The 21,656-nt window shown below is 65.8% G+C and overlaps 1 protein-coding gene across 2 annotated transcripts; it reads left to right on the forward strand.

Annotated features, from left to right (window-relative positions):
- Positions 1–1,121: 1,121 nt before the first annotated feature.
- On the forward strand, positions 1,122–19,796 carry BIK (BCL2 interacting killer). Of its 2 annotated transcripts, XM_036425492.1 has the most exons (6): positions 1,138–1,169; positions 8,571–8,577; positions 15,752–15,884; positions 17,628–17,735; positions 18,313–18,409; positions 19,500–19,796. In XM_036425492.1, exons 3-6 carry the CDS (start codon positions 15,763–15,765, stop codon positions 19,593–19,595), a joined length of 423 nt encoding a protein of 140 aa, XP_036281385.1. In that variant the 5' UTR covers positions 1,138–1,169; positions 8,571–8,577; positions 15,752–15,762; the 3' UTR covers positions 19,596–19,796. The 2 variants fall into 2 exon arrangements, with proteins under 2 accessions (XP_045432994.1, XP_036281385.1); XM_045577038.1 differs by lacking the exon at positions 8,571–8,577 and having other exon boundaries at positions 1,122–1,174; positions 15,756–15,884.
- The last annotated feature ends 1,860 nt before the right edge of the window (positions 19,797–21,656 follow it).

Raw genomic sequence — 21,656 nt, forward strand, 5'->3', positions numbered from 1 at the left:
CTCCCATTGCTCTTCCCTCTCAGGGCCTTGGGGGGCCGTCTCTGTCCCCCATTTCCCCCTGGGTCCAGGGCCCCCGGAGCAGGGCGGGCAGACCCCGCTGTGGGGGGCCGGAGAAGGGGGTGCAGTGAGCGGTGCAGGGCCCCCGGGGCAGGGCGGGCAGACCCCGCTGTGGGGGGCCGGAGAAGGGGGTGCAGTGAGCGGTGCAGGGCCCCCGGGGCAGGGCGGGCAGACCCCGCTGTGGGGGGCCGGAGAAGGGGGTGCAGTGAGCGGTGCAGGGCCCCCGGGGCAGGGCGGGCAGACCCCGCTGTGGGGGGCCGGAGAAGGGGGTGCAGTGAGCGGTGCAGGGCCCCCGGGGCAGGGCGGGCAGACCCCTTTGTGGGGGGCCGGAGAAGGGGGTGCAGTGAGCGGTGCAGGGCCCCCGGGGCAGGGCGGGCAGACCCCGCTGTGGGGGGCCGGAGAAGGGGGTGCAGTGAGCGGTGCAGCAGGAAGGGCGGGCGGGGGACCCAGGGCGGGTGGCTGCGGCTCCGGGGCTCTCCCCGGTGGGCAGTGAGGGGATGGAAGGTGGAGGCCGCGCCTTCGGGGTGTGCTTCAGCCGCCGAGCAGCCGCTTCACACTGGTCAGGAAGGTGCATTGACGGGTATTTTACCGCAATAAAGACATGGAAAACCGAAACAGAACGGGGTCACTCCTGTCCCCCCGCCCTGGGCGCGGGTGCCGGAGCGCCGGCTTCTGTTTTTGGTGAGAAGCCGGGGTCCTCGGCCTCGGTGTCCGGGGAGGAAACGGGGTGAAAAGGGCCCCGAGCTCCGGGGCCGCTCTGAGGACGGAGGGGCGTTTCTGCGAGGAAGCGGGGTTCGCCCGCGGGCGGCCCGGGGTGCGCAGAGCCGGGGACACAGCGGAGCCGAGGCCAAAGCGAAGCAGAGGCGCCGGCGGAGCGGCTCCTCCCGGCCCGGCCCGGACCCGGGGGCGGCGCCAGGGCGGGGCGGGGCGGGGCCGGGCTCAGACGGAGCCGAGCGCGGGCGCCGGCTGCACCCACCGCCTCCCGGCCGCGGGCACCGCACCAGGGCACCCCCGCCCCGGCACCCGCCCCCGCCCCGGCACCCTCGCCCGGACACCCCCACCCGGGGCACCCGCCCCCGGGCACCGCCGCCCCCGCCCCGGGCACCGCCGCCGCGAGGTGAGTCCCCGCGGTCCCGCCGGAGCCCGCGCCCCGCAGCGGCCCCGGAGCGGCCGGAGGCGGGAGTGTCCGGAGCTCCTGCCCGCAGCCGTCGGGGTGTCACTCGCGGGGCCCCGGCTTCCAAACAGCCTCCCCGGCGGGCTCCGGGGTCCCCGCCGCCTGAGCGCCCCCCGGGGGACGGGCACCGCCGTCCGCTCCGCCCCGCGCGGCCCGGGGGCCGGGCCCGTCCCCTCCGCGCGCCGGGCCGGGCCCTCCGTGCGCGCCGGGCCGGGACCTCCGCGCGCGCCGGGCCGGGACGCGGGGCGCAGCCGGCGGGCGGCCCCGGGGAAGGGAACATGGCGTCGGGCCCCGGCCCCGCGCACCTGCCGGGGGTTCCGCCGGGCCCGGCAGGGCCGGGGAAGTCCGAGCGGAACCGGGCGGGCGCGGCCGCTCACCTGCCGGTCCCGGGGGGGGGGGGGGGCGGCGGGGCCCGACGGGCGGACCCGGGGGGGCGGCGGGCGGACGGGGGGGGGTCCGGGGGGCGGACGGGGGGTTCCGGGGGGGCGGCGGGGCCCGGCGGGCGGACCCGGGGGGGCGGCGGGCGGACGGGGGGAGGGTCGGGGGGCGGCGGGGCCCGGCGGGCGGACCCGGGGGGGCGGCGGGCGGACGGGGGGGGCCCGGGGGGCGGACGGGGGGTTCCGGGGGGGCGGCGGGGCCCGGCGGGCGGCCGAGGGGGCTCCGGGGGGGCGGCGGGGCCCGGCGGGCGGACCCGGGGGGCGGCGGGCGGGGCCCGGGGGGCGGCGGGCGGACCCGGGGGGCGGCGGGCGGACCCGGGGGGGCGGCGGGCGGACGGGGGGTTCCGGGGGGGCGGCGGGGCCCGGCGGGCGGACCCGGGGGGCGGCGGGCGGGGCCCGGGGGGCGGCGGGCGGGGCCCGGGGGGCGGCGGGCGGACCCGGGGGGCGGCGGGCGGACCCGGGGGGGCGGCGGGCGGACGGGGGGTTCCGGGGGGGCGGCGGGGCCCGGCGGGCGGACCCGGGGGGCGGCGGGCGGACCGGGGCGGCCTGCTCCCGGGACCCGGAGCCGGTCCGCCTGCCCCGGTGACCGCAGGGCCCGCCGCGGCCCGCGGGGCCTCGGGGCGGATCGGTCTGTGAGCCGATCGGGGCGCCGATGGTTCTGTGACTGTGCAGCCGGAGCCCGGCGGACGCGCCGCCGCTGCTGTAACTGCGCGCACCTGGCGTCGGGGCCGGGGTTTCTCCGCCGCTGGGCCCCCGCCCCGCTCCCCGCACAGGCGCTCAGCCCGGTCCGCCCTCATCAGGAGGCGGCGGCCTGTGGCGCCCCCCACCCCCGCGGCCTAGGAGGGCCCGTTACAGATGGAGAAACTGAGGTTCCGGAGGGCGGTGAAATGCTGCCTAAAGCAAAGCCCTCCGCTCAGTGTCATCTTCCATGGGCTATTCCCCGGCGCGGCCTCAGTTTGCCCATTCTGTGAAATGGGTCCATGAGGTTTCCAAACCGGGCGTGGAGAACGCCTGCCCAAGCGTTCACTGCCAGCGACGCTTTAGCCTCATTCTGCCTCCCCTGGGCGCCCTGAGGAACAGGTTTCAGGAGCCGCGCGTTTCTGTGTGATCGGTACCGCTAATGTGTGATCGGTACCGCGTTGCCCTGCTCCCTCCTGGTCTGCCTGAGGCCGCGGCTGGGCCTGGATCTGGCGCTGGCTGCTGAGCGTGCTCTTCTATTGTTCCACAGCTCCTCCACTCCTCCCGCCACCTCACTCCAGGATTTGGGGGTTTCCCACCATCTTCTGGACCTCAAGGTCACAGGCCTTTAGCTGTGGTTCTCCAGTCTCACCAACCCACCTTAGGCTGTGCAAGCTCAGTGTTGCTAGTTGGGGTGTGTGTGTGTGTGTGTGTGTGTGTGTTTTGTTTTGTTTTAATTTGTCTTAAGTATCTAGGAAGACTGACTTTCCGCCAGTGCCTCAGAATGCCTTCCTGGGCAGGGCATATACATTATATTTACAATGATTCCAGAGAGAAGAAGGGAAAGGGAGGGAGGGAGAGAGAAACATAATGATGAGAGAATAATTGATTGGGTGCCTCCGGCACACCCCGCCCCCTCGCCTGCGTGTGCCCTGACGGGGAACGGAAGCGTGACCTCCAGGTGTATAGGTCGTCATTCAGCCACTGAGCCACGGCAGCGGGCGGAAGCGTTTAATAAACCTTCTGAGTTGGCGGCCAGTTGGTCTCGGTTTCGGTGGGACCTGTCTGGGCAGGGATAGTCCTCCCGGCACCGGGGTCCCCAGAGGCCTCCGTGGGGCGATGTGAGGCTTAAAACAAGGGGAGCCATATGCCCCCTATGGGTGTCACTCCCATCATGCTTTGCCATCTGCTCCACTGCCACCTCCTCCGAGAAGCCTTCTCGGACTGCCTCCCTCCCTCCGCCGCCTCTGTCCTGGAGCCTGTGTGGCTCATCGGTGTGACTTAGCCCGCCTGGGTGCACGAGAGCGGAGCCCCAGCCCCGCCTGGGCCCTGGGCGGAGCGGGCAGGCCAGGTGCGTGCCAGCTGTGGGCAGTGTCAGGTGGGCAGCAGGGGAAAAGCTGGGAGGAGCAGGGAGCAGTGTCGGCGCATTTGCAGTTGTGAGGTCTCTGGTAAACGGAAGGGGTGGGGAGGGGTCCATTCCGTGTCCTGAGCCGGCCCGGAGGCCTCCGCCCTGGGAAGTGTCCTGTTGGAGGCCCCGCTAAGTTTGTGGGTGAGGAGTGGCCTCGGACAGTGGAGCCCAGGAGAGACCGGCTGTTTGTCCCTCTGCTCAGACCCATTCCGAGGAAGTCCCGGTGGGCGCCCCCGGTTTGCTGGCCGCACCGGGAAGCCTGCCGCCCGCAGAGGATGCCCCCTCGTCCCTTTGTCCCGCCCAGGGGGGCTGGGCCGGGCTCCAGGCCGCCTACCTGTCTTTGTTGGCCCCGAGGCCAGGGCGGCCAGGGCGGGCGGCTGATTCTCCTACAGTCAACATCAGGGTGTGACAACACAAAACACTGGCCGGTGGCACCTCGGGAAACCTGTTTTTCTGGCGGCAGGAGAAGACACCGGGTCACCAGCCTCAGAGGAAGTGCCTGTTCTAGGGCGAAGACCAGCCACCCGGCCGGTCTGGCTCAGTGGATAGAGCGCCTGCCTGCAGACCAAATTGTCCCGGGTTCGATTCCGATCAAGGGCACATGCCTGGGCTGCAGGCTCCTCCCTGGCTCGAGCCCTGTGGAGGCCCATGCAGGAGGCAGCCCATCGATGTGTGTCTGTCTTTCCCTCCGTCTCCCACTCTCCCTAAAATCAGAGGGAAGTGTCCTCAGCTGAGGATCAGCCGCAGCACCAAGATGCAAAGGGAAGCCCGCCGGCTGTGGGAGCCTCGCTGGCACGGAGGTTTGGGCTGAGGTGACTGTGTGGTTGGGAGCTCAGGAGGGGCCCCCGGAGGCAGAGCGAGCTGCGGACGCCATGGACGACCGGGTGTGACCTGGGTGCCCAGAGCTCAGGCTGCGGGACGCTGGCTCCCCGTCGGTGGGCATTGCTGTGTGCCCTGCAGCGGCTGCCCCCTCACAGCTCCTTCCCCGGTTCTCCGCCTGCAGAAGAGCGTGTGCCCAGTCCGGGGTCCCCAGCCAGGCCTGCCCGGCACCTGAGCCCGGCTCCCACAGCGTGAGTGCTGCCGGCTCCCATGCTGTCCGTGCCCCCCGGGCCCTGCGCTGAGCCGGGCAGACGGACCAGGAAACACTGAATGGGCCGAATGCCCGTAGTGCCCGTCCGGGTCTGTTTACCCAAGTGCTGGGCGAGGACGATGAGGAGCCTTTGATTGGTTCTGAGGCCTGCCTGGAGGAGGGGGCAGCTCCCCGGTCCCCATCCCTGTCCCCGTCCCCCGTCCCCGGTCCCCCATCCCCCATGCCAGCCTGCGGGGGCAGAGGAGGGTGGAAAGATGGGGCTGAGGCTGCAGGAGGGCTGGGGTGAGCCTGGGCGGGAGGGGTGGGCCGTGGGGGTGTCAGGATCTGGTGAGTGAGCGAGGCCCTCAGAAGGCCCTGCAGGGGGCCCCCAGCATGGGAGGAGGACCCCGAGGGCCGCCTGCCTGTGGGCCCTGCAGGGACAGCCCCTCGGCCGCCGTGACTTACCCGCAGACCAGGGGGCACCGCCCGGACACCTGCCCCTCCCATGGCGCTGGGAGGCACGGGCCGCTGGCTGGCGTCCGGGGTCCTGGTTGACTGGGACCCCTGTGACTCCGAGAACGTGACCCCTGGGTTTTTCTTGCCCTGCCCCCCCCCCCCCTTTCTCTCATCTCATTGCCGTCTTTATCGTAACAGACTGGGTGGCTCATGAGGAACAGGACTTATTTCCCGCCCTCTGGGCGCTGGGAGGCCAAGGTCAGGGCCCTGGAGGACGGGGCGGGCCCCTTTCGGAAAAGCACGAACCCTATTGGCTGAACCTCCCGAGGGCCCGTCTCCCAAAGCCCCCTGGCCCGTTAGGTTTTCAGCATAGAAATAGGGGGGGGGGCACCTTCAGACCAAGCACAGCGAACCGACTTCACGTGACCTTCCAGCCCTGGGCCAGGGCTCGGCCAACCGCGGCTCTTTGGCCCCGTGCGTGTCCTAACGCCACTTCTTCCACACAGACTCGCCCAGGCCGAAAGCCGGCTTCTGCGTGGGCCACGGGGTTCCCGTCGCACTGTACGTGCCCCCGCACGGCATTTTGTGGAAGAGCCACGCTCAAGGGGCCGAAGAGCCGCATGTGGCTCGAGAGCCGCGGTTTGCCGACCCCTGGTCTAGGCTGTTTGGCTCCGTGGATAGAGCATTGGCTTGCAGACTGAAGGGTCCTGGGTTCGATTCCAGTCAAGGGCACAGTCCCAGGTTGTGGACTCCGTCCCCAGCAGAAGGGAGCTGATTGATGATTCTCTTTCATCTTTGATGTTTCTGTCTCTCTCCCTCTTCTTTCCTCCCTGAAGTCAATAAAAAAACATTTTTAAAAAGTTACTCTCAAAACCTGTTGTCGAGAGGATTATGAATGTTACACTTCTGCTACGGTTTTCAGTATTTTTATAGATAATCCAGAAGGAAGAGACAGAAAAGAATCTCCCAAACGCTTGTTTTACCTTCAGGGAATTCGTCCAGAGTCTGAGGGGCCGGTGAACGTGCCCGTGTCCCATGGCCCAGCACCCCGGCCCCCGGCCAGGTCTCCCAGGCCGGGCCCTGGCGCAGCTCCGCCGGCCTGCTGGGCCCCGCCGGCCTGGGGCCGAGGCGGCCCTCTCCGGTGGGGAGACCCCCGGGTCGTGGGCCGTGTGTCCTCCCATCACCCCACACACACGGAAGCCGCTCTGTCCCCGGCAGGTGTGAAGGCGGCTCGCACACATCTGTGTCTCACGCTCCTGGGGGTTACCACGCAACCTGAAACCACGCAGGAACCATTGCTTCTCTCTCGCAGAGGGTTTCAGGTCACCCGAGGGCATTTCCCCGTGGGTGTTAGAGAGAGGGAGGGTGAGGGAGACGCAGCAACCGGCTGCCTCCTGCATGCACCCGGCCAGGGCCAGCGCATGTGCAGCCAAGGTCCCCTTGTCCTTGACCAGAATCGAACCTGGGACTCTTCCATCCGCAGGCAGGAGCTCTAGCCACCGAGCCACAGGTGATGGCGGTGGTGGGAGTCCTCAGTCCGTCCCCCGGCTGAGGGAGTCCTCCTCTCTGCACGGAGCCACAGTAGCGATGGCGGTGGTGGGAGTCCTCAGTCCGTCCCCCGGCTGAGGGAGTCCTCCTCTCTGCACGGAGCCACAGTAGCGATGGCGGTGGTGGGAGTCCTCAGTCCGTCCCCCGGCTGAGGGAGTCCTCCTCTCTGCACGGAGCCACAGTAGCGATGGCGGTGGTGGGAGTCCTCAGTCCGTCCCCCGGCTGAGGGAGTCCTCCTTGCTGTGCCTTTGAGGGAACACTGACCGGAGAGGCGGTCCCATGTCCGGGCACACCGGACAAAGGCCCACGTGAACAGCTGAGTTTGGGGAGAGGGTGATGTGTCAGTTGCAGAAGTAATTATATAGTCACTAGAGGCCGGTGCATGAAATTCGTGTGTGTGTGTGTGGGGGGGGGGAGGCCAGTGTCCCTCGGCCCAGCCAGAACTCTCTCCAATCTGAGACCCCTTGAGGGATCCCGGGTAGAATCAGGCCTAAACGGGCAGTTAGACATCCCTCTCACAATCCAGGACTGCTGGCTCCCAACGGCTCGCCTGCCTGCCTTCCTGATTGCCCCTAACCGCTTCTGCCTGCCAGCCTGATCACTTCCTAACCACTCCCCTGCCAGTCTGATTGATGCCTAACTGCTCCCCTGCCAGCCTGATCGCCCCCAGCTGCCCTCCCTTGCAGGCCTGATCCCTCTCAACTGCCCTCCCCTGCTGGCCATCTTGTGGTGGCCATCTTGTGTCCACACGGGGGCAGCCATCTTGTGTGTCGGAGTGATGGTTTGAATATTCTTTTATTAGATAGGATTAGAACACTGAAGCCTTCCCCCATCCCTGGCCAGCCACCCAAGGCATTCCGTGAGCCAATCCAGAGGCAGCTGCTACGAGACACTTCCTTCCAGGTCTTCTGTGTTTCCATGTGTACTATTGCATGTGACCAGCCTGGCCGGTGTGGCGCAGTGGTCGGCTATGAACCAGGAGGGCAGGGTTCAATGCCAGGGGGTGTATAGGAGGCAGCCATGATTCTCTCTCATTGATGTTTCCATCTCCCTCCCTCTCCCTATAAATAAGTTAAAAAATATTTTTAAAAATGCCTGTAACCAGTGACATGTACACATTTGCATAAATGGAGCCACAGCTGGCTCTTCACTGTGTCACTCGCCAAGCCCTCTTTCCGTCTCCTACGGAGACCCCCCCAGACCCGCCGCCTCCTGTCTTCCCGGGCCACTGCCGCTGCGCTGGGACTCGGGGAGGAAGGGGTGCGGCTCAGGTCCCTGAGCTTCGGTCGCCCGGTCTCCAGGGCAGCCTGGGGCCCGGCCATGAGTCTGGCTGCAACAGCTCCTGCCAGTTTTTTTTAAAAATATATTTTTATTGATTTTACATAGAGAGGAATTGAGAGGGACAGAGAGTTAGAAACGTCGATGAGAGAGAAACACCGACCAGCTGCCTCTTGCACACCCCCCACTGGGGATGTGCCCGCAACCAAGGTACATGCCCTTGACCGGAATCAAACCCGGGACCTTTCAGTCCGCAGGCCGACGCTCTATCCACTGAGCCAAACCGGTCCCGAATCTCCTGCCGATTTTTAAAATATATATATATTATTAATTTTTTACAGAGAGGAAGGGAGAGAGTTAGAAACACTAATCAACTGCCTCCTGCACCCCCCCCACTGGGGATGTGCCCGCAACCAAAGTACATGCCCTTGACCAGAATCGAACCTGGGACCTTCCAGTCCGCAGACCGACGCTCTATCCACTTAGCCAAACTGGTTTTAGCTCCAAAACTTTCTTTTTGCTTGAAATGCCTTTCTCTTTCCTTACCTCTCCCTCCCTTTCCCCATGGTTTCTCCATCCCTCGGAAGTGAACCGAGAACCGCCCACCGAGACAGGCTGTTTGAACATCTGCAGGCTCAGGGTGGCGGGGCTGGAGCCTGGACTTCCCCTCCAGGTGGGGGGAGTGGGAGGAGGGGGGAGTGGGAGGAGGGGGGAGTGGGGGTGGGTACTTGGTAACTGAAATAGACCTTTAAGACGAACAGCTCTTCCCCCGGAGGCCGGTCAGGGCACATACCAGCATCCACAATAAGTGCATTAGGGGAGTGGAACAACATATCCGTGTTCCTCTCTGAAACCAACAAAAGTAAATAAAAATGACAAAAGACAAACAGCTCCCTTTCAGATCAAGACAAGCAATTGACTTGAAAGAGTTTATTTTTTTTTACTGTTCATCAGATTTTTTATTCCCTTGGTTTTTATTTAAAAAAAAATTTTTAATTGACTTCAGAGAGGAAAGAGAAATAAAAACATCAATGATGAGAGAGAATCATTGATCGGCTGCCTTTGCACGCCCCCCACTGGGAATCGAGCCCACAACCTGGGCATATGCCCCGACTGGAATTGAACCCGGAACCCTTCAGTCCGCAGGCCAACACTCCATCCACTGAGCCAAACTGGCTAGGACTTGAAACAGTTATTTTTACTTTAGTTTTTTGAAAAAGGAATTTCAGAGAGGGAAAGAGAGAAACATCGATGATGAGAGTCATTAATCGGATGCCCAGCCCTGGCTTGTGCCCTGACCGGGAATCGAACCGTGACCATCTTGTTCACATGTCGATGTTCAAGCCCTGAGCTGCCGGCCGGGTGTCGCTTTAGTTTTGAGTCAGTGGTGGCCGCAGCCTGTGGAAGTGAAGGCCCCAGAGCACAGAAGCATCTTCTCTGATGAAGATGTCATATGCAAATGGCTGTTACGCTGGGAAGCATGGGCGCAGGGCAGCCGGCTGTGGAGGGGCGGGCAGGGCAGCGGGCAGAGGGCGGCCACGAGCTCCTGGCACTCGGATTCGGGCTCAGGGCTACTGGTCTGTGATAAAAACCAGGTCTCCCCTCCCCTTCCCAGAGACACGTCTCCTGACAGATCTGTGCCGAGAGCAGCGTCTGTTCACTCGGGCAGCAGCGCAGTTAGACGCACTGCCCGGCCCGCTGTGCCCCGCAGCCGCTCGGCACCGGGACCTCCAGCCCCGCGGTGTCCTCCCGCGGCTGCCGGGACGGGTGGTCTCTGTCGGACGCGGCTCTGGAAGTCAGAGGTCACGTATGACTGTGACTCTGGCAGATGCTGCTGAGGGACCCGCTGCTGCCGCCTCGCCCCTCCTGACTGTCCCCTTCCACCCGTGGGCTCCTTAGCGGCTGCGTTTGGCACCTGCCTGGCACCCTGAGGGCCGCAGTGGAGGCTTTTCCTCCTGGGCAGCCTGTGTGTGTGTGTGTGTGTGTGTGCGTGTGCACGTGTGCGCGTGCGCGTGTGTGAGGTGGGGCGTGCTGTTTGCCGCAGAGGGCCCTGTCCCGGCGGCTCAGGTTAGTCCCCGTTGCACTGCACGGGCAGAGCTGGGAGGGGACCCAGGCCCTCCTGCTGAGGTCAAGGCCGTTCTGCTCGAGCACGTGCCCGATGCTGTGGGCACTGGGTGCTCCACCCACCGGGGCATCACCGCTCACGGGTGGGGTGGAAGCCCTCCCAGAAAAGACAGGACCAGGGTCCCCAGTCAGGCCTCCCCGCAGCCTCCGGCCTGGCCCCGGGACCGGTGACCAGGTGGCATTGCCCGCCGCAACCTGTTCCTGGGTTGCTGGCATGTGGCAAGGCTGGGCTTAGGAGGCAGCGGGTCCACACGCCGAGAAGGGGCCAGCTGTTAGCGTCTGTGTGCGTGTGCACGTGTGTGTGTGCGCGCGTGTGTCCGTGTCCATGTGCGTGTGTGTGTGTGTGTGTGTGTGTGTGTGCGTGTGCGTGTGCGTGTGGGCACAGCCTATGAACCTGCCGCCTGTTGGAAGGAGCATCTTCCTCCACTGACCTCCCTGGGACCCCTCTGGCCCCTCCCGCCCTCTGACCTTGGCCTGCCAGTTTTGAAATGGAACGAGTCAGCCTCCTGCCTGGGTCTGTGGGTCCCCCACCAGGAGGTGGCACCCCTCCCCCACTTGTGCCACCCCGGCCTCTCGGTCTCTGGCAGAGCACCTGGCGGAGCCGGCGTGCGCCCATTTCCCAGGCTTGTACACCGAGGCCAGGCCGGAGCTGGCGGCCCAGGGCAGACTGTTTGCCCAGAGCAGGCCGGCCGTGCGCTCCGCCTGCAGGTGCCCCAGGCCCACGGGCGGCTGTCCTCTGCGCAGGCGCTGATTTGCATCCTGACCTCGGGGCCAGGCGGGGCTCCTGGCTGCTTTCCACTGAGTCTGAGGGAGGGCAGGTGCGGGCTGTCCGGGTGGGTGGGGGCGCCGCCTCTGTTCACCAGAGAAGGGCTTTAACCACACGTTTGCAAACCTGTGGGAAAATAGATGCCGACAGCCAGGCCGGCTCCGGGCTCCGCACAGCCTTTGCTCAGTCCTGCGACACGCACTGCTCGCTCACAGCACGGACCCACCCTGGCCCCACAGCAGCCGCGGGGCAGCACTGCTGGTGGCAGCGAGGCGGGCGGGCCCTCAGCCTGGCTCCGAGTCCCCACTCTAAGCTACAGGCGCGGACCCGCAGCGCCAGGGACAGGGGGCAGAGGCTGTGGGAGCCCTGTGCTCCCCCCTTCCCCTGGCTCTGGGATCTGGGAAGGGGCCGCTGGAGCCGAGCTCTTTAGGGGCAAAGAGGCGTGACACATCGGGCATAGTTACAGCCTCTTTAGTGTGGGGCCTGGGGTGAGGGAGGCAGGCGGAGCTGGCGAGGCGACCTGGGTGAGGAGAGGGCCCTGGTCTCGGGGTGGCACGGCTCCCGGGGGGACGAGGAGCCGAGTGGACCCGTGATGGGGTCAGTACGCGGACTGCTGTCTAGGAATCAGGTCAGAGAGAGCCTGGGGCAGGCAAGGCAGGGCAGCGGGCCGGGCGGAGGGGCCCGGACCAGCACGGCCTGTGCCGGGTGCTGGGGCCGCGGGAGGGCCGGGCTGAGGCTGTGTGGGACCTGCCCAGGTCCCAGCCACACTCCCCTCCCCCGGAGCTAGAGCCCAGGCCCGCCAGCCGGTGGGGCGATCAATGGGCCCACGCCCAGCGCCGGCTCAGGCCGGACAGTGGTGGACGCTCGGACACCCGCCAGGATTGTAACGGTGCTGCTGGCCCCTGCCCGGAACAGGAGCCAGTTTGGGGGGGCACCTTGCCCGGAACAGGAGCTGGTTTGGGGGGGCACCTTGTCCGGAACAGGAGCCCGGTTTGGGGGAGCACTTTGCCTGGAACAGGAGCCGGTTTGGGGGGGCACCTTGCCCGGAACAGGAGCTGGTTTGGGGGAGCACTTTGCCTGGAACAGGAGCCGGTTTGGGGGAGCACTTTGCCTGGAACAGGAGCCGGTTTTGGGGGGCACTTTGCCTGGAACAGGAGCCGGTTTTGGGGGGCACCTTGCCCGGAACAGGAGCTGGTTTGGGGGGGCACCTTGCCCGGAACAGGAGCCGGTTTGGGGAGCACCTTGCCCGGAACAGGAGCTGGTTTGGGGGGGCACCTTGCCTGGAACAGGAGCCGGTTTGGGGAGCGTTCTCTGTTTTACAGTGTCTCCACCAGCTCACACTGCAGGTGACAGGCTGAGTGAGGATGTTACCCAGGACCCCCGTCTGGAGTGGCCGCAGTGGGACTCAGGGAGGAAGGCGGGCCCACAGGAAGGTGTGGACTCAGGCCCCGCCCCGAAGCGGTTCAGTCCACGGGGCGGCCCCACCCACGGCTCACCCAGGCTAGCTCTGCTCGGACCTGCAGGCCTCAGCCCGGCCTGGCCCAGCTGCCCGTGGTCACCGTCCCCGGTCAGGCCCCTGCCCCGTAGGACTGGTGCTGCCCCGTTTGTTGCCAGAGGCTGCCGGGATTGTCAGGGCGGGGTGACGGGGTGACGGGGTGAGGGGAGGCGAGGGATGTGGGGACAGTGGGTCAGGGTGAGGCTCCGAGACCTGGGCCTGGTGAAGTCCCCTCGAGGGCCCAGCAGGGGGGGTTGAGGGGGCACCCAGCAGCCTCAGCCTGCAGAGGGAGGTGGGGGGCGGTGGAGGGAGGGGACCTGGAGGCCGATGCAAATGAGGGCTGGGGCTGCTTTCCCAGGGAAATGGCCATTTCCATAGACACCAGCCCTGGGCCTGGGCAGGCCGCGCTCCGGTCACAATGCCTCAACCACCGCTTACACCGCTCCAGTGCTTACACCGGCGCCAGTGCTTACACCGGCGCCAGTGCCAGCTCCAGTGCTTACACCGCTCCAGTGCCGTGCGCGCTCACTGTCAGCAACCTCCCCTGGAGCTGCCTCCTTCGTCCGGATCTGTCCTGTCTTTAACAAAGTGTTAAAGTGTTCAGATCGCTGACAGCATGGAGGGTCTTAGGAAGGTCACCGTGCCCTTCCCTGGACACATGTGCAGGCCGAGGGGCTGGGGAGCCCCCGTGTCTTGGCCCCAAAGCCTTTCACACGCTGCAGGCCCCTCCCCCGTTGGGCGCGGGTGCTGGGCCTGAGCTGCCAGCTCCCTGGGGCGGGGCTGTGCTGGCAGGTGCGCTGGCATATGCCAGGCCGCGGGCCCCAGGCCATTGTGGCTGTGTTTACCTGACTCCCCGCCCGCCCCACCCGCTCCCTCACTGCCTCTCCGTGGGCTCCATCTGGAAGGGACAGAAACGCAAACACCGCCCCTCTGCGAGCAGTTCTTCTCGAGAACAAGGGGTCCTGTGCGCCCCGCCCTCCTCAGGCCACCCCCGCACCCCCCATGCCCTCGCTGGGCCTGCCTTCGGAGCCCGTTGTGAGACTCACCTGTCTGCACTCTCCCTCCGGACCCTTGGGGGCCCGCAGCTCCCTCCAGGCTCTGGGGCCCTCCCCGCCTGCTTCTGCCCTCACCCTTTCACACGGAGCAGGTGGGGCGCACTCTGCCCAGCCTCTGTGCTGGAGGGGGGACTGTGCACGTGGTGCTGCAGGCAGCACTGGGGTGGGGGTGGATGTGCGGAGTTAGACCTGTTTCACAGCCTGGGATGCTATTGTGAGAAGAGAATAGGGAAACGCAAAGGAAAGGCTGTGATGGTTAGCCTGATGGTTAGCGCCCTCCCTCAGTGCTCCAGGCTCTGCTCGAGCCACTGGCAGGCGGCTGAGTGGCAGAGAGGGGACTCGGACTTGGACTCTTTGGTTCCATCCGTCCTCCTCCTCTGGACCCACGGCCGCCGGTAGAGCGTGGGGTACAGGATGGTCAGGCAGGGCACGGGTCACCCAGCGGTCACGGGATGACGTGAAGTTACCGGTGTGAGGCTCACAGCTGAAGTCGGTGGGCCTTGGGCTGCGGGAATGGGAAGGTCGGTGGAGGGCGATTTGAACAGACCGGGTTTTTACTTCCTGCACACAGGCGGCCAGTGCTTGCATTTTCTGTTCCAGTGGTGCCACCGGGGAGCCAGCCCTCCCCCCTGGGCCGTGCCAGCCCTCCCCCGGCTGTGCCAGCCCTCCACCGGGCCGTCTCCCCCCGGCTGTGCCAGCCCTCCCCCCCGGGCCGTGCCAGCCCTCCCCCCGGGCCGTGCCAGCCCTCCCCCCCGGCCGTGCCAGCCCTCCCCCCGGGCCGTGCCAGCCCCCCCCGGGCCGTGCCAGCCCCCCCCGGGCCGTGCCAGCTCTCCCCCCGGGCCGTGCCAGCCCTCCCCCCGGGCCGTGCCAGCCCTCCCCCCGGGCCGTGCCAGCCCTCCCCCCGGGCCGTGCCAGCCCTCCCCCCGGGCCGTGCCAGCCCTCCCCCCGGGCCGTGCCAGCCCTCCCCCCGGGCCGTGCCAGCCCTCCCCCCGGGCCGTGCCAGCCCGGCAGTCACTGTGCTCAGCACCTCCGTGCCCTGAGCGGCTGCGCAGCCCCAGCCTCCCTCCACACTGCGGGCCGCAGGGAGGGCGAGCTGCCCAGGCTGCTGCCTCTCAGCCCCACGCCCGGCTGCTGAGGCGGCTGTGGCCAGGACTGGTCACATGCCCGTCCCAGCTGCAAGGCATGCTGGGAAAGGGAGAGCAGGAGTGTGGCGATGGGCTCAGATGCGCAAGGATTTGGGGCCGCCCTGAGAAGCTTAGTTGTTGGGGGGGTGGTATTTACTTTTTAAAAAAATGTATTTTATTGATTTTTTACAGAGAGGAAGGGGGAGAGAGCTAGAAACGTAGATGAGAGAGGAACATTGACCAGCGGCCTCTTGCACACCCCCCACCGGGGATGTGCCCACAACCAATGTACACGCCCTTGACCGGAATCGAACCTGGGACCTTTCAGTCCGCAGGCCAACGAACGCTCTACCACTGAGCCAAACCGGTTTCGGCCTTTTTAAAAAAAATATATTTTTTTGATTTTTTACAGAGGAAGGGAGAGGGATAGTTAGAGACATGGATCAGCTGCCTCCTGCACCTCCCACAGGGGGTGTGCCCACAACCAAGGCACGTGCCCTTGACCCTGATCGAACCCGGGACCCTTCAGTCTGCAGGCCGATGCTTTATCCACTGAGCCACACCGGTTTCGGCTGAGGGGGTTACTAAGAGCCGTGCTGAGCCGTGGAGGAAGGAGGCTGTAGCACTGTGAGGAGGGATCCATGGTTGAAGTTGTGTGAGTGTGACTGTGCTCAGAAACAAAGCCTGGGGCAGGGCCGGTCCCGTGGAACCGGGACTGCCCGGACCGCCCCCCCGTCCGCTCCGGGAGCCTCCCTGCCACGGAGCGGTGCTCGGTGGAGCCGGCCTCCGTCACCGCTGCCACCGACACCGGGGTTTGTGGTCTGCCAGCCGCCCCTGGGCCAGCAGCGGAGCCTCCTTATATTTGTGCGCGGATTCCTCTCTTTTCTCAGGAGTCATCCGAGACCCCTGACGTAGCAGTGTGTGATGGAGGACAGGGAGGGGCGGTGACTTGCCCGGCCAGCCTGGGGCATTCGTGCCGGGCGGCGGAGGAGGCCGCTGGCGGCTCTGGCGGAGGAGTGTGGGCCGGGGTGGCGGCGAGGCGGCATCGTCTGGGCGTCGCTCACCTGTGCCCGTCTGTCTCCCCAGAGAAGACATGTCTCAGGCCGGACACCTCTCCCGGGGCCTCCTCCTGTGCAGCTTCCTCCAGGAGCGCGGCCTGCAGGCGGCGGACCCCGGCGTGACCAGCCTCCTGCAGGACCAGCCTGAGCCCCTCGGGTAGGTCCCGGGCTGTGTCCCTGGTCCGTGGCCTCGGGGCGCGGTTCGAGGGCAGCCTCCGGAGTGGAAATCCCCGGGTGTGGCCGTGGAGGCAGTGCCCGGGCGGGGAAGCTGTGTCTGATGCCACTTCCTGGAGGGCACCTGAGGGCAGCCAGGGACCTTCGGCGCCAGCTATCCAGTGGCTCAAGCTGTGGCCTTGGCACGGAGCGCCTCCCAGCCCCACGACCACCGCCCCTTCCTCAGGCCTCCTAAGAGCCCGGCCAGGGTGGCTCCGTGGTTGAGCATCGACCTTGAACCTGGAGGTCACCATTCCATTCCTGGTCAGGGCACAGGCTGGGTCCAGGCTTGATCCCCAGTGTGGGGAGTGCAGTAGGCAGCCGATCAATGATTCTCTCTCATCATGGATGTTTCTCTCTCTCTTCCCTCTCTGAAGTAAAAAAAACCACAAACACACACACACACACACACACACACACACATATAAAGTTAATGAAGCACAGGTAACCTGTGCTACATCTTTTTTTTTTTTTTTTAATATATTTTATTGATTTTCCACAGAGAGGAATGGAGAGGGATAGAGAGCTAGAGACGTCGATGAGAGAGAAACATCGACCAGCTGCCTCCTGCGCACCCCCACCCGGGATGTGCCCGCAACCCAGGTACATGCCCGTGACCGGAATCGAACCTGGGACCTTTCAGTCCGCAGGCCGACGCTCTATCCACTGAACCAAACCGGTTTCGGCTGTATGTATATACTTTATAAAAGCCGCTAAGAGATGGATTGAGGTAGCTGAGGCCGCTCAGACTGCTGCAGCTCCTGGCCCTGGCCTGGGGGGCGGGCAGCCAGAGGGCACGTGCCCAGGACCAGTGCAGGGTCCCGGGTGCTGGCCCCTGCTCGAGGCCTCAGGACTCTTAGTCATTAGATCTTGGGGTTGGGGCTGGCTGGGCTGCGAGGGCGGGAGGGACCCACAATGCCCCTTTTTCCTCCGCCCTGCCCTGTCTGTAGATGGCAGCAGGGGACGTCCAGCTGGCACAGTGTTTTCCTGAGGCCCCACAGGGTATGGGGTATCGGCATGCAGGTGGGACCTCAGCCCCACTCCCTGGTGCCAGCCCTCCCCCCTCCCCGCCCCCCCTTTGCCCCCGGAGCAGAGAGCATGGCCCGAGACTGGGCAGGGGCCTCTGTGCGGGAGGCTCTGGTCTGGGAATCCCCAGGCAGCGCCTGGTCACTGGGATGGAATGTGCGGGCAAACCCCGAGGGCAGGGCTGTGAGCGCCGAGGCACGGGGAGGGGAGCACTCAGGCTGGGAAACGGGGGAGTGCAGGCGCCCCTTCCATGAAGGTGTCCATTCAGTGAGGGGTGATGTCAGAGGAGGTTTCAGGATTGGGGACCAGGGAACAGGTCCCCGAGCACCTCCCCATGAGGAAGAGGGTAAGTTGAGGCCCTGTGGGAAGCCAGCCTGTGATTTGGGGGAGATCAGCCCCCCACCTGCCCAGCGCCAGCGCCCACAATGCCCCATGCCCTCCTGCCCCGGCTGAGGGCTCAGACCAGACCGGAAGCCCTGCCCTCACCTCTGGAGTCTGGTGGACAGACCTCGGCGGCTGTCTGCCGGGAGGTGGGGGCCGGAGGCCTGAAGGTCCCCTGCCCGCGCCCCGCTCTGCGCCCGGGGAGCCTGCGGCCCCGTGGCCTCCTGGGTCTCGGTGTGAGTCGCTGACACAGCCCAACCCGCTCTCCTGCACCCCCCAGAGCCCTCCCTCACGAGGTGGCCATGCGGCTGGCCCTCATCGGGGACGAGCTGGAAGTGAGATGGACGCTGCCCCGCCTTGCCCACCTGCCCTGGATGGCCATGTACAGGTACCTGTCCTCCCGCCTCGGCCGCCAGCGGGGCCTCAGTGCCAGGATGTGCGGAGTGGGTTCCCATGGTGGTGCCGGAGTCCCCGGCGGAGATGCCTATGATGCCACCTCCCTGAGGGGTCTCAGACCTCATGGGATGCTCCGGGTGGGGACAGAGAACCCTTACTTGAGACCAGGCCCCAAGGGGTGCGGTCCCTTGGCCTCAGGGAGGCAGCTGTCTTTTGGGGAGCCCAGGCCTGTATCCAAACAGCTTCTCTGGAGGAGGACGTGCTCCCGCGGGACCCACCTGTGTGGGCTGTGGACAGAGGGTTTTCCATGTGGCCAGTGCGCTGGCAGGCGCGGGGGGAGGGGGGGGGGGGAAGGAACAGGGGGAGGGGGACAGACAGACAGGAAGTCAGGTGAACTGAGGACAGAAACAGCCTGGAGCAGGGAGAGGCCCTCATTGGGAGCCTCCCAGGGAGGAGGTGAGGGTCAGGGTGGCGTGGTGGCCGGAGGGAGGGGACGGTCTCCCCACAGCTGTCACCCCATCAGCCCTGTCTGTGCAGTGATGGCCTCTCCCCACCCACCTGTCTTACAGCTTCGCTCACACCTACAACCAGACCGGCCTGAGGGTTGTCCTGGCTTACCTCAGGGGGAACAGAAGGTTCTGGAGCTTCCTGATCCTCAGGGACTGGGTGAGCCTGGGCAGTGGAGCTGCTCCATAACGCCTTCCCTCTCGTTGCCCCGTCCCCGCCACTCCCCGCGGCTTGCTCCCCTGCCCCACGCGCTTGCCTGGTCCCTAAGCCTCTGGGGTTGGGCCTGGGGCTGCTGACTGCACGGACCCTGGGGCGCCTTGCCTGCTTCACAACCGTGTCCACACCTGCCCTCTGGTTCTCACTCAACACCCCCGCCTGCTCCTCCCGCCGGCACCGTGAGTGGGTGGTCCCTGCCCCTCAGCCTGTCCGCAGGGGCACTTGCCTCTCCTACCCCTGCCCTCCTCTCCCTGGACCAGGTCCCAGAACCCTCCCTGTGGGAGATGCCCTCCTCCACCCAGGGCTGACCGCCAGCCCCGGCGGGCACTCTCCCCGCTCACACCCAGGGCTGACCGCCAGCCCCGGTGGGCACTCTCCCCGCTCACCCCCAGGGCTGACCGCCAGCCCCGGCGGGCACTCTCCCCGCTCACACCCAGGGCTGACCGCCAGCCCCCGGCGGTCACTCTCCCCGCTCACACCCAGGGCTGACCGCCAGCCCCGGTGGGCACTCTCCCCACTCACACCCAGGGCTGACCGCCAGCCCCGGTGGGCACTCTCCCCACTCACACCCAGGGCTGACCGCCAGCCCCGGTGGGCACTCTCCCCACTCACACCCAGGGCTGACCGCCAGCCCCCGGCGGTCACTCTCCCCGCTCACACCCAGGGCTGACCGCCAGCCCCCGGCTGGCACACTCCCCGCTCACACCCAGGGCTGACCGCCAGCCCCCGGCGGTCACTCTCCCGCTCACACCCAGGGCTGACCGCCAGCCCCGGCGGTCACACTCCCCGCTCACACCCAGGGCTGACCGCCAGCCCCCAGGTGGTCACTCTCCCCGCTCACACCCAGGGCTGACCGCCAGCCTCCAGGTGGTCACACTCCCCGCTCACACCCAGGGCTGACCGCCAGCCCTCGGCGGGCACACTCCCCGCTCACACCCAGGGCTGACCGCCAGCCCTGTGGTCACTCTCCCCGCTCACACCCAGGGCTGACCGCCAGCCCCCAGCTGGTCCTCACTCCCGCTTCCTCTCACAGGTGTCCCCCCGCCCGGGCCACGGCCGGGGGCGCCCGCTCTCCGGGCTGCTGCTGCTGGTGCTGCTGCTGGACTGGGGCCTCCGCCTCCTGCAGTGACCGGTGACGCGCTGCTGGCCAGTGCGGGCGGGCGGGCCCCGCCCCTGCCCCCCTGGAGGTGGCCTTGTTAACTGTTTTCTTACGATCCCTTTTTTATATTTAAGTGCTGAGTGCTGGACACTCCTGAGGTCTCACGTGTTTGGGTTTGTTTTTGTAAGAGATGAATTACACCTCTGGGCTCTGCGTGGCTCACTGCCCTCCGGGGCCACGCAGCGGGCGCTGGGGAGTGCTGGTCACACCCGTGTCTGCGGCTCCCGCAGCACAGGACCTGCGGGAGGAGATCCTGAGGAGCTCAATAAAACGTGGTTTCCATTCGTCTCTGTCCTCTGGGTGTGCAGTGTGGAGGGAGATGAGGTAGGAGGGGTGGAGTGGGGATGCCCCAGCCACCTGCCTCCGGCACAGCCTCGGGCATCACAGCCTTGGGCCCCCCCACGCTCCAGAGTGCTGCCTGGGCCCCCAGCACTGGCTCACTCCGCCCTTCACGTCTTGGTGCCGACATGGACCATCGGGGATCCTGCCCGCCCTCCCGCTGTGCTCCTCCAGCCCTGCCTGCGGGCACCCGGGAGGGGGAGGGGGAGGGTGACAGGACACCAGATTCCCCAGGGGCAGAAGGGCGCCCCCTCCTGGTTAAAACCAGCTTTGGTCCCAGTCTGTGGTGATGTAAGAAGCAGGCCCAGCGGCCCTTCCTCTCAGGCTCGGGGTCCCTAAGACTCTCCAGTGCCCCCAGCCCCCGCAGCAGCTCCATCAGGCTGGGCGCGTCCCGGGTGGACACGACCCCCACCCCGGGGCCTGAGGCGGAGGCTGTGGGGCCAGGAGGGGGCCCCTCATCTTCCATTTGGGGGCCTTTGAACACGGCCCCTGGTCTGGTCAGGATTTCTGGAGATGAGGCGAGATGGAGGCTCAGGGGCACCCTGCTCCTGCCAGGCAGGAGGGCGGCGCCCAATCCAGGCAGACCGGGAGCCAGGGGTCCCAAAGACGGAGGGACACCATACAAAGATGGTGTGGAGTCCCCAGGGCGGGGGACTGGCTGCCGGCCCTCCGAGGAGAGTACGTGGCTCCCCGAGACTCTGCTCCCCCAGGACTCCCCACTCCGTCTCCTCCAGATCCAGCTGGCAGGGGCAGGGCGAGGGCCCACCCACCCCACCCAGGACTCGGGTGGAGGTTCTCGCCACACCCTCGGGGTCCCTCCTGTGCCACTGCCTCTCGCTGGCTGTTCGGCTCCCCCAGTGGCTGGAGCATGCGCAGACCCAGGGCACCTCCTGGAGGCGCAGCAGGCCAGCCACATCTGCTGCCTCCACACACCCCGCTCCCTCTTGTGGGACATCCTGGGGCTGAAGGGACCTCGGACCCCACCCTGCCGGCAGCGCAGCCCACCCAGGAGCTGGCCGCCTGATGGCGCTGCTCAGCACTCCGCAGAGGGGATTCCAGCAGAACTGGCGATTACTTAAAAATAATAAAGTTCTAGCCCTGACCGGTTTGGCTCAGTGGATAGAGCGTCAGCCTGCAGACAAAGGTCCCAGGTTCAATCCTGATCAAGGGCATGTATCTTGGTTGTGGGCACATCCCCAGTAGGTGGTATGCAAGAGGCAGCTATTCGATGCTTCTCTCTCATCGATGTTTCTAACTCTCTCTCCCTCTCTCTTCCTCTCTGTAAAAACATCAATAAGATATATATTTTTAAAAATCAATAAAATATTTTTAAAAATAATAAAGTTCTTTGTGAATATTTGAGAATTTCTACATATTTTTGACCAGCTGGTGTGGCTCAGTGGTTGAGCATCAACCTATGAACCAGGAGGTAGATCGTGGTTCGATTCCCGGTCAGGGTACCTGCTCAGTTTGTAGGTTCGATCCTCAGTGTGGACTGTGCAGGAGGCAGCTGATCCATGATTCTCATCATTGATGTTTCTCTCCCTCCCTCCCTCCTCTCTGAAATCAGTAAAAAGATATTTAAAAAAAACACACAAAACAACCGGTTCTTCATTCGACATGCACAGTGGCTCTCGGCCAGGCTGTGGAGATGGTGTGTTTGGGGGTCACTGGCCAGGAGCCGGCACAGCT

The sequence above is a fragment of the Pipistrellus kuhlii genome, unplaced genomic scaffold (genome assembly GCF_014108245.1).
Source record: "Pipistrellus kuhlii isolate mPipKuh1 unplaced genomic scaffold, mPipKuh1.p scaffold_m20_p_81, whole genome shotgun sequence".
Taxonomy (NCBI): domain Eukaryota; kingdom Metazoa; phylum Chordata; class Mammalia; order Chiroptera; family Vespertilionidae; genus Pipistrellus; species Pipistrellus kuhlii.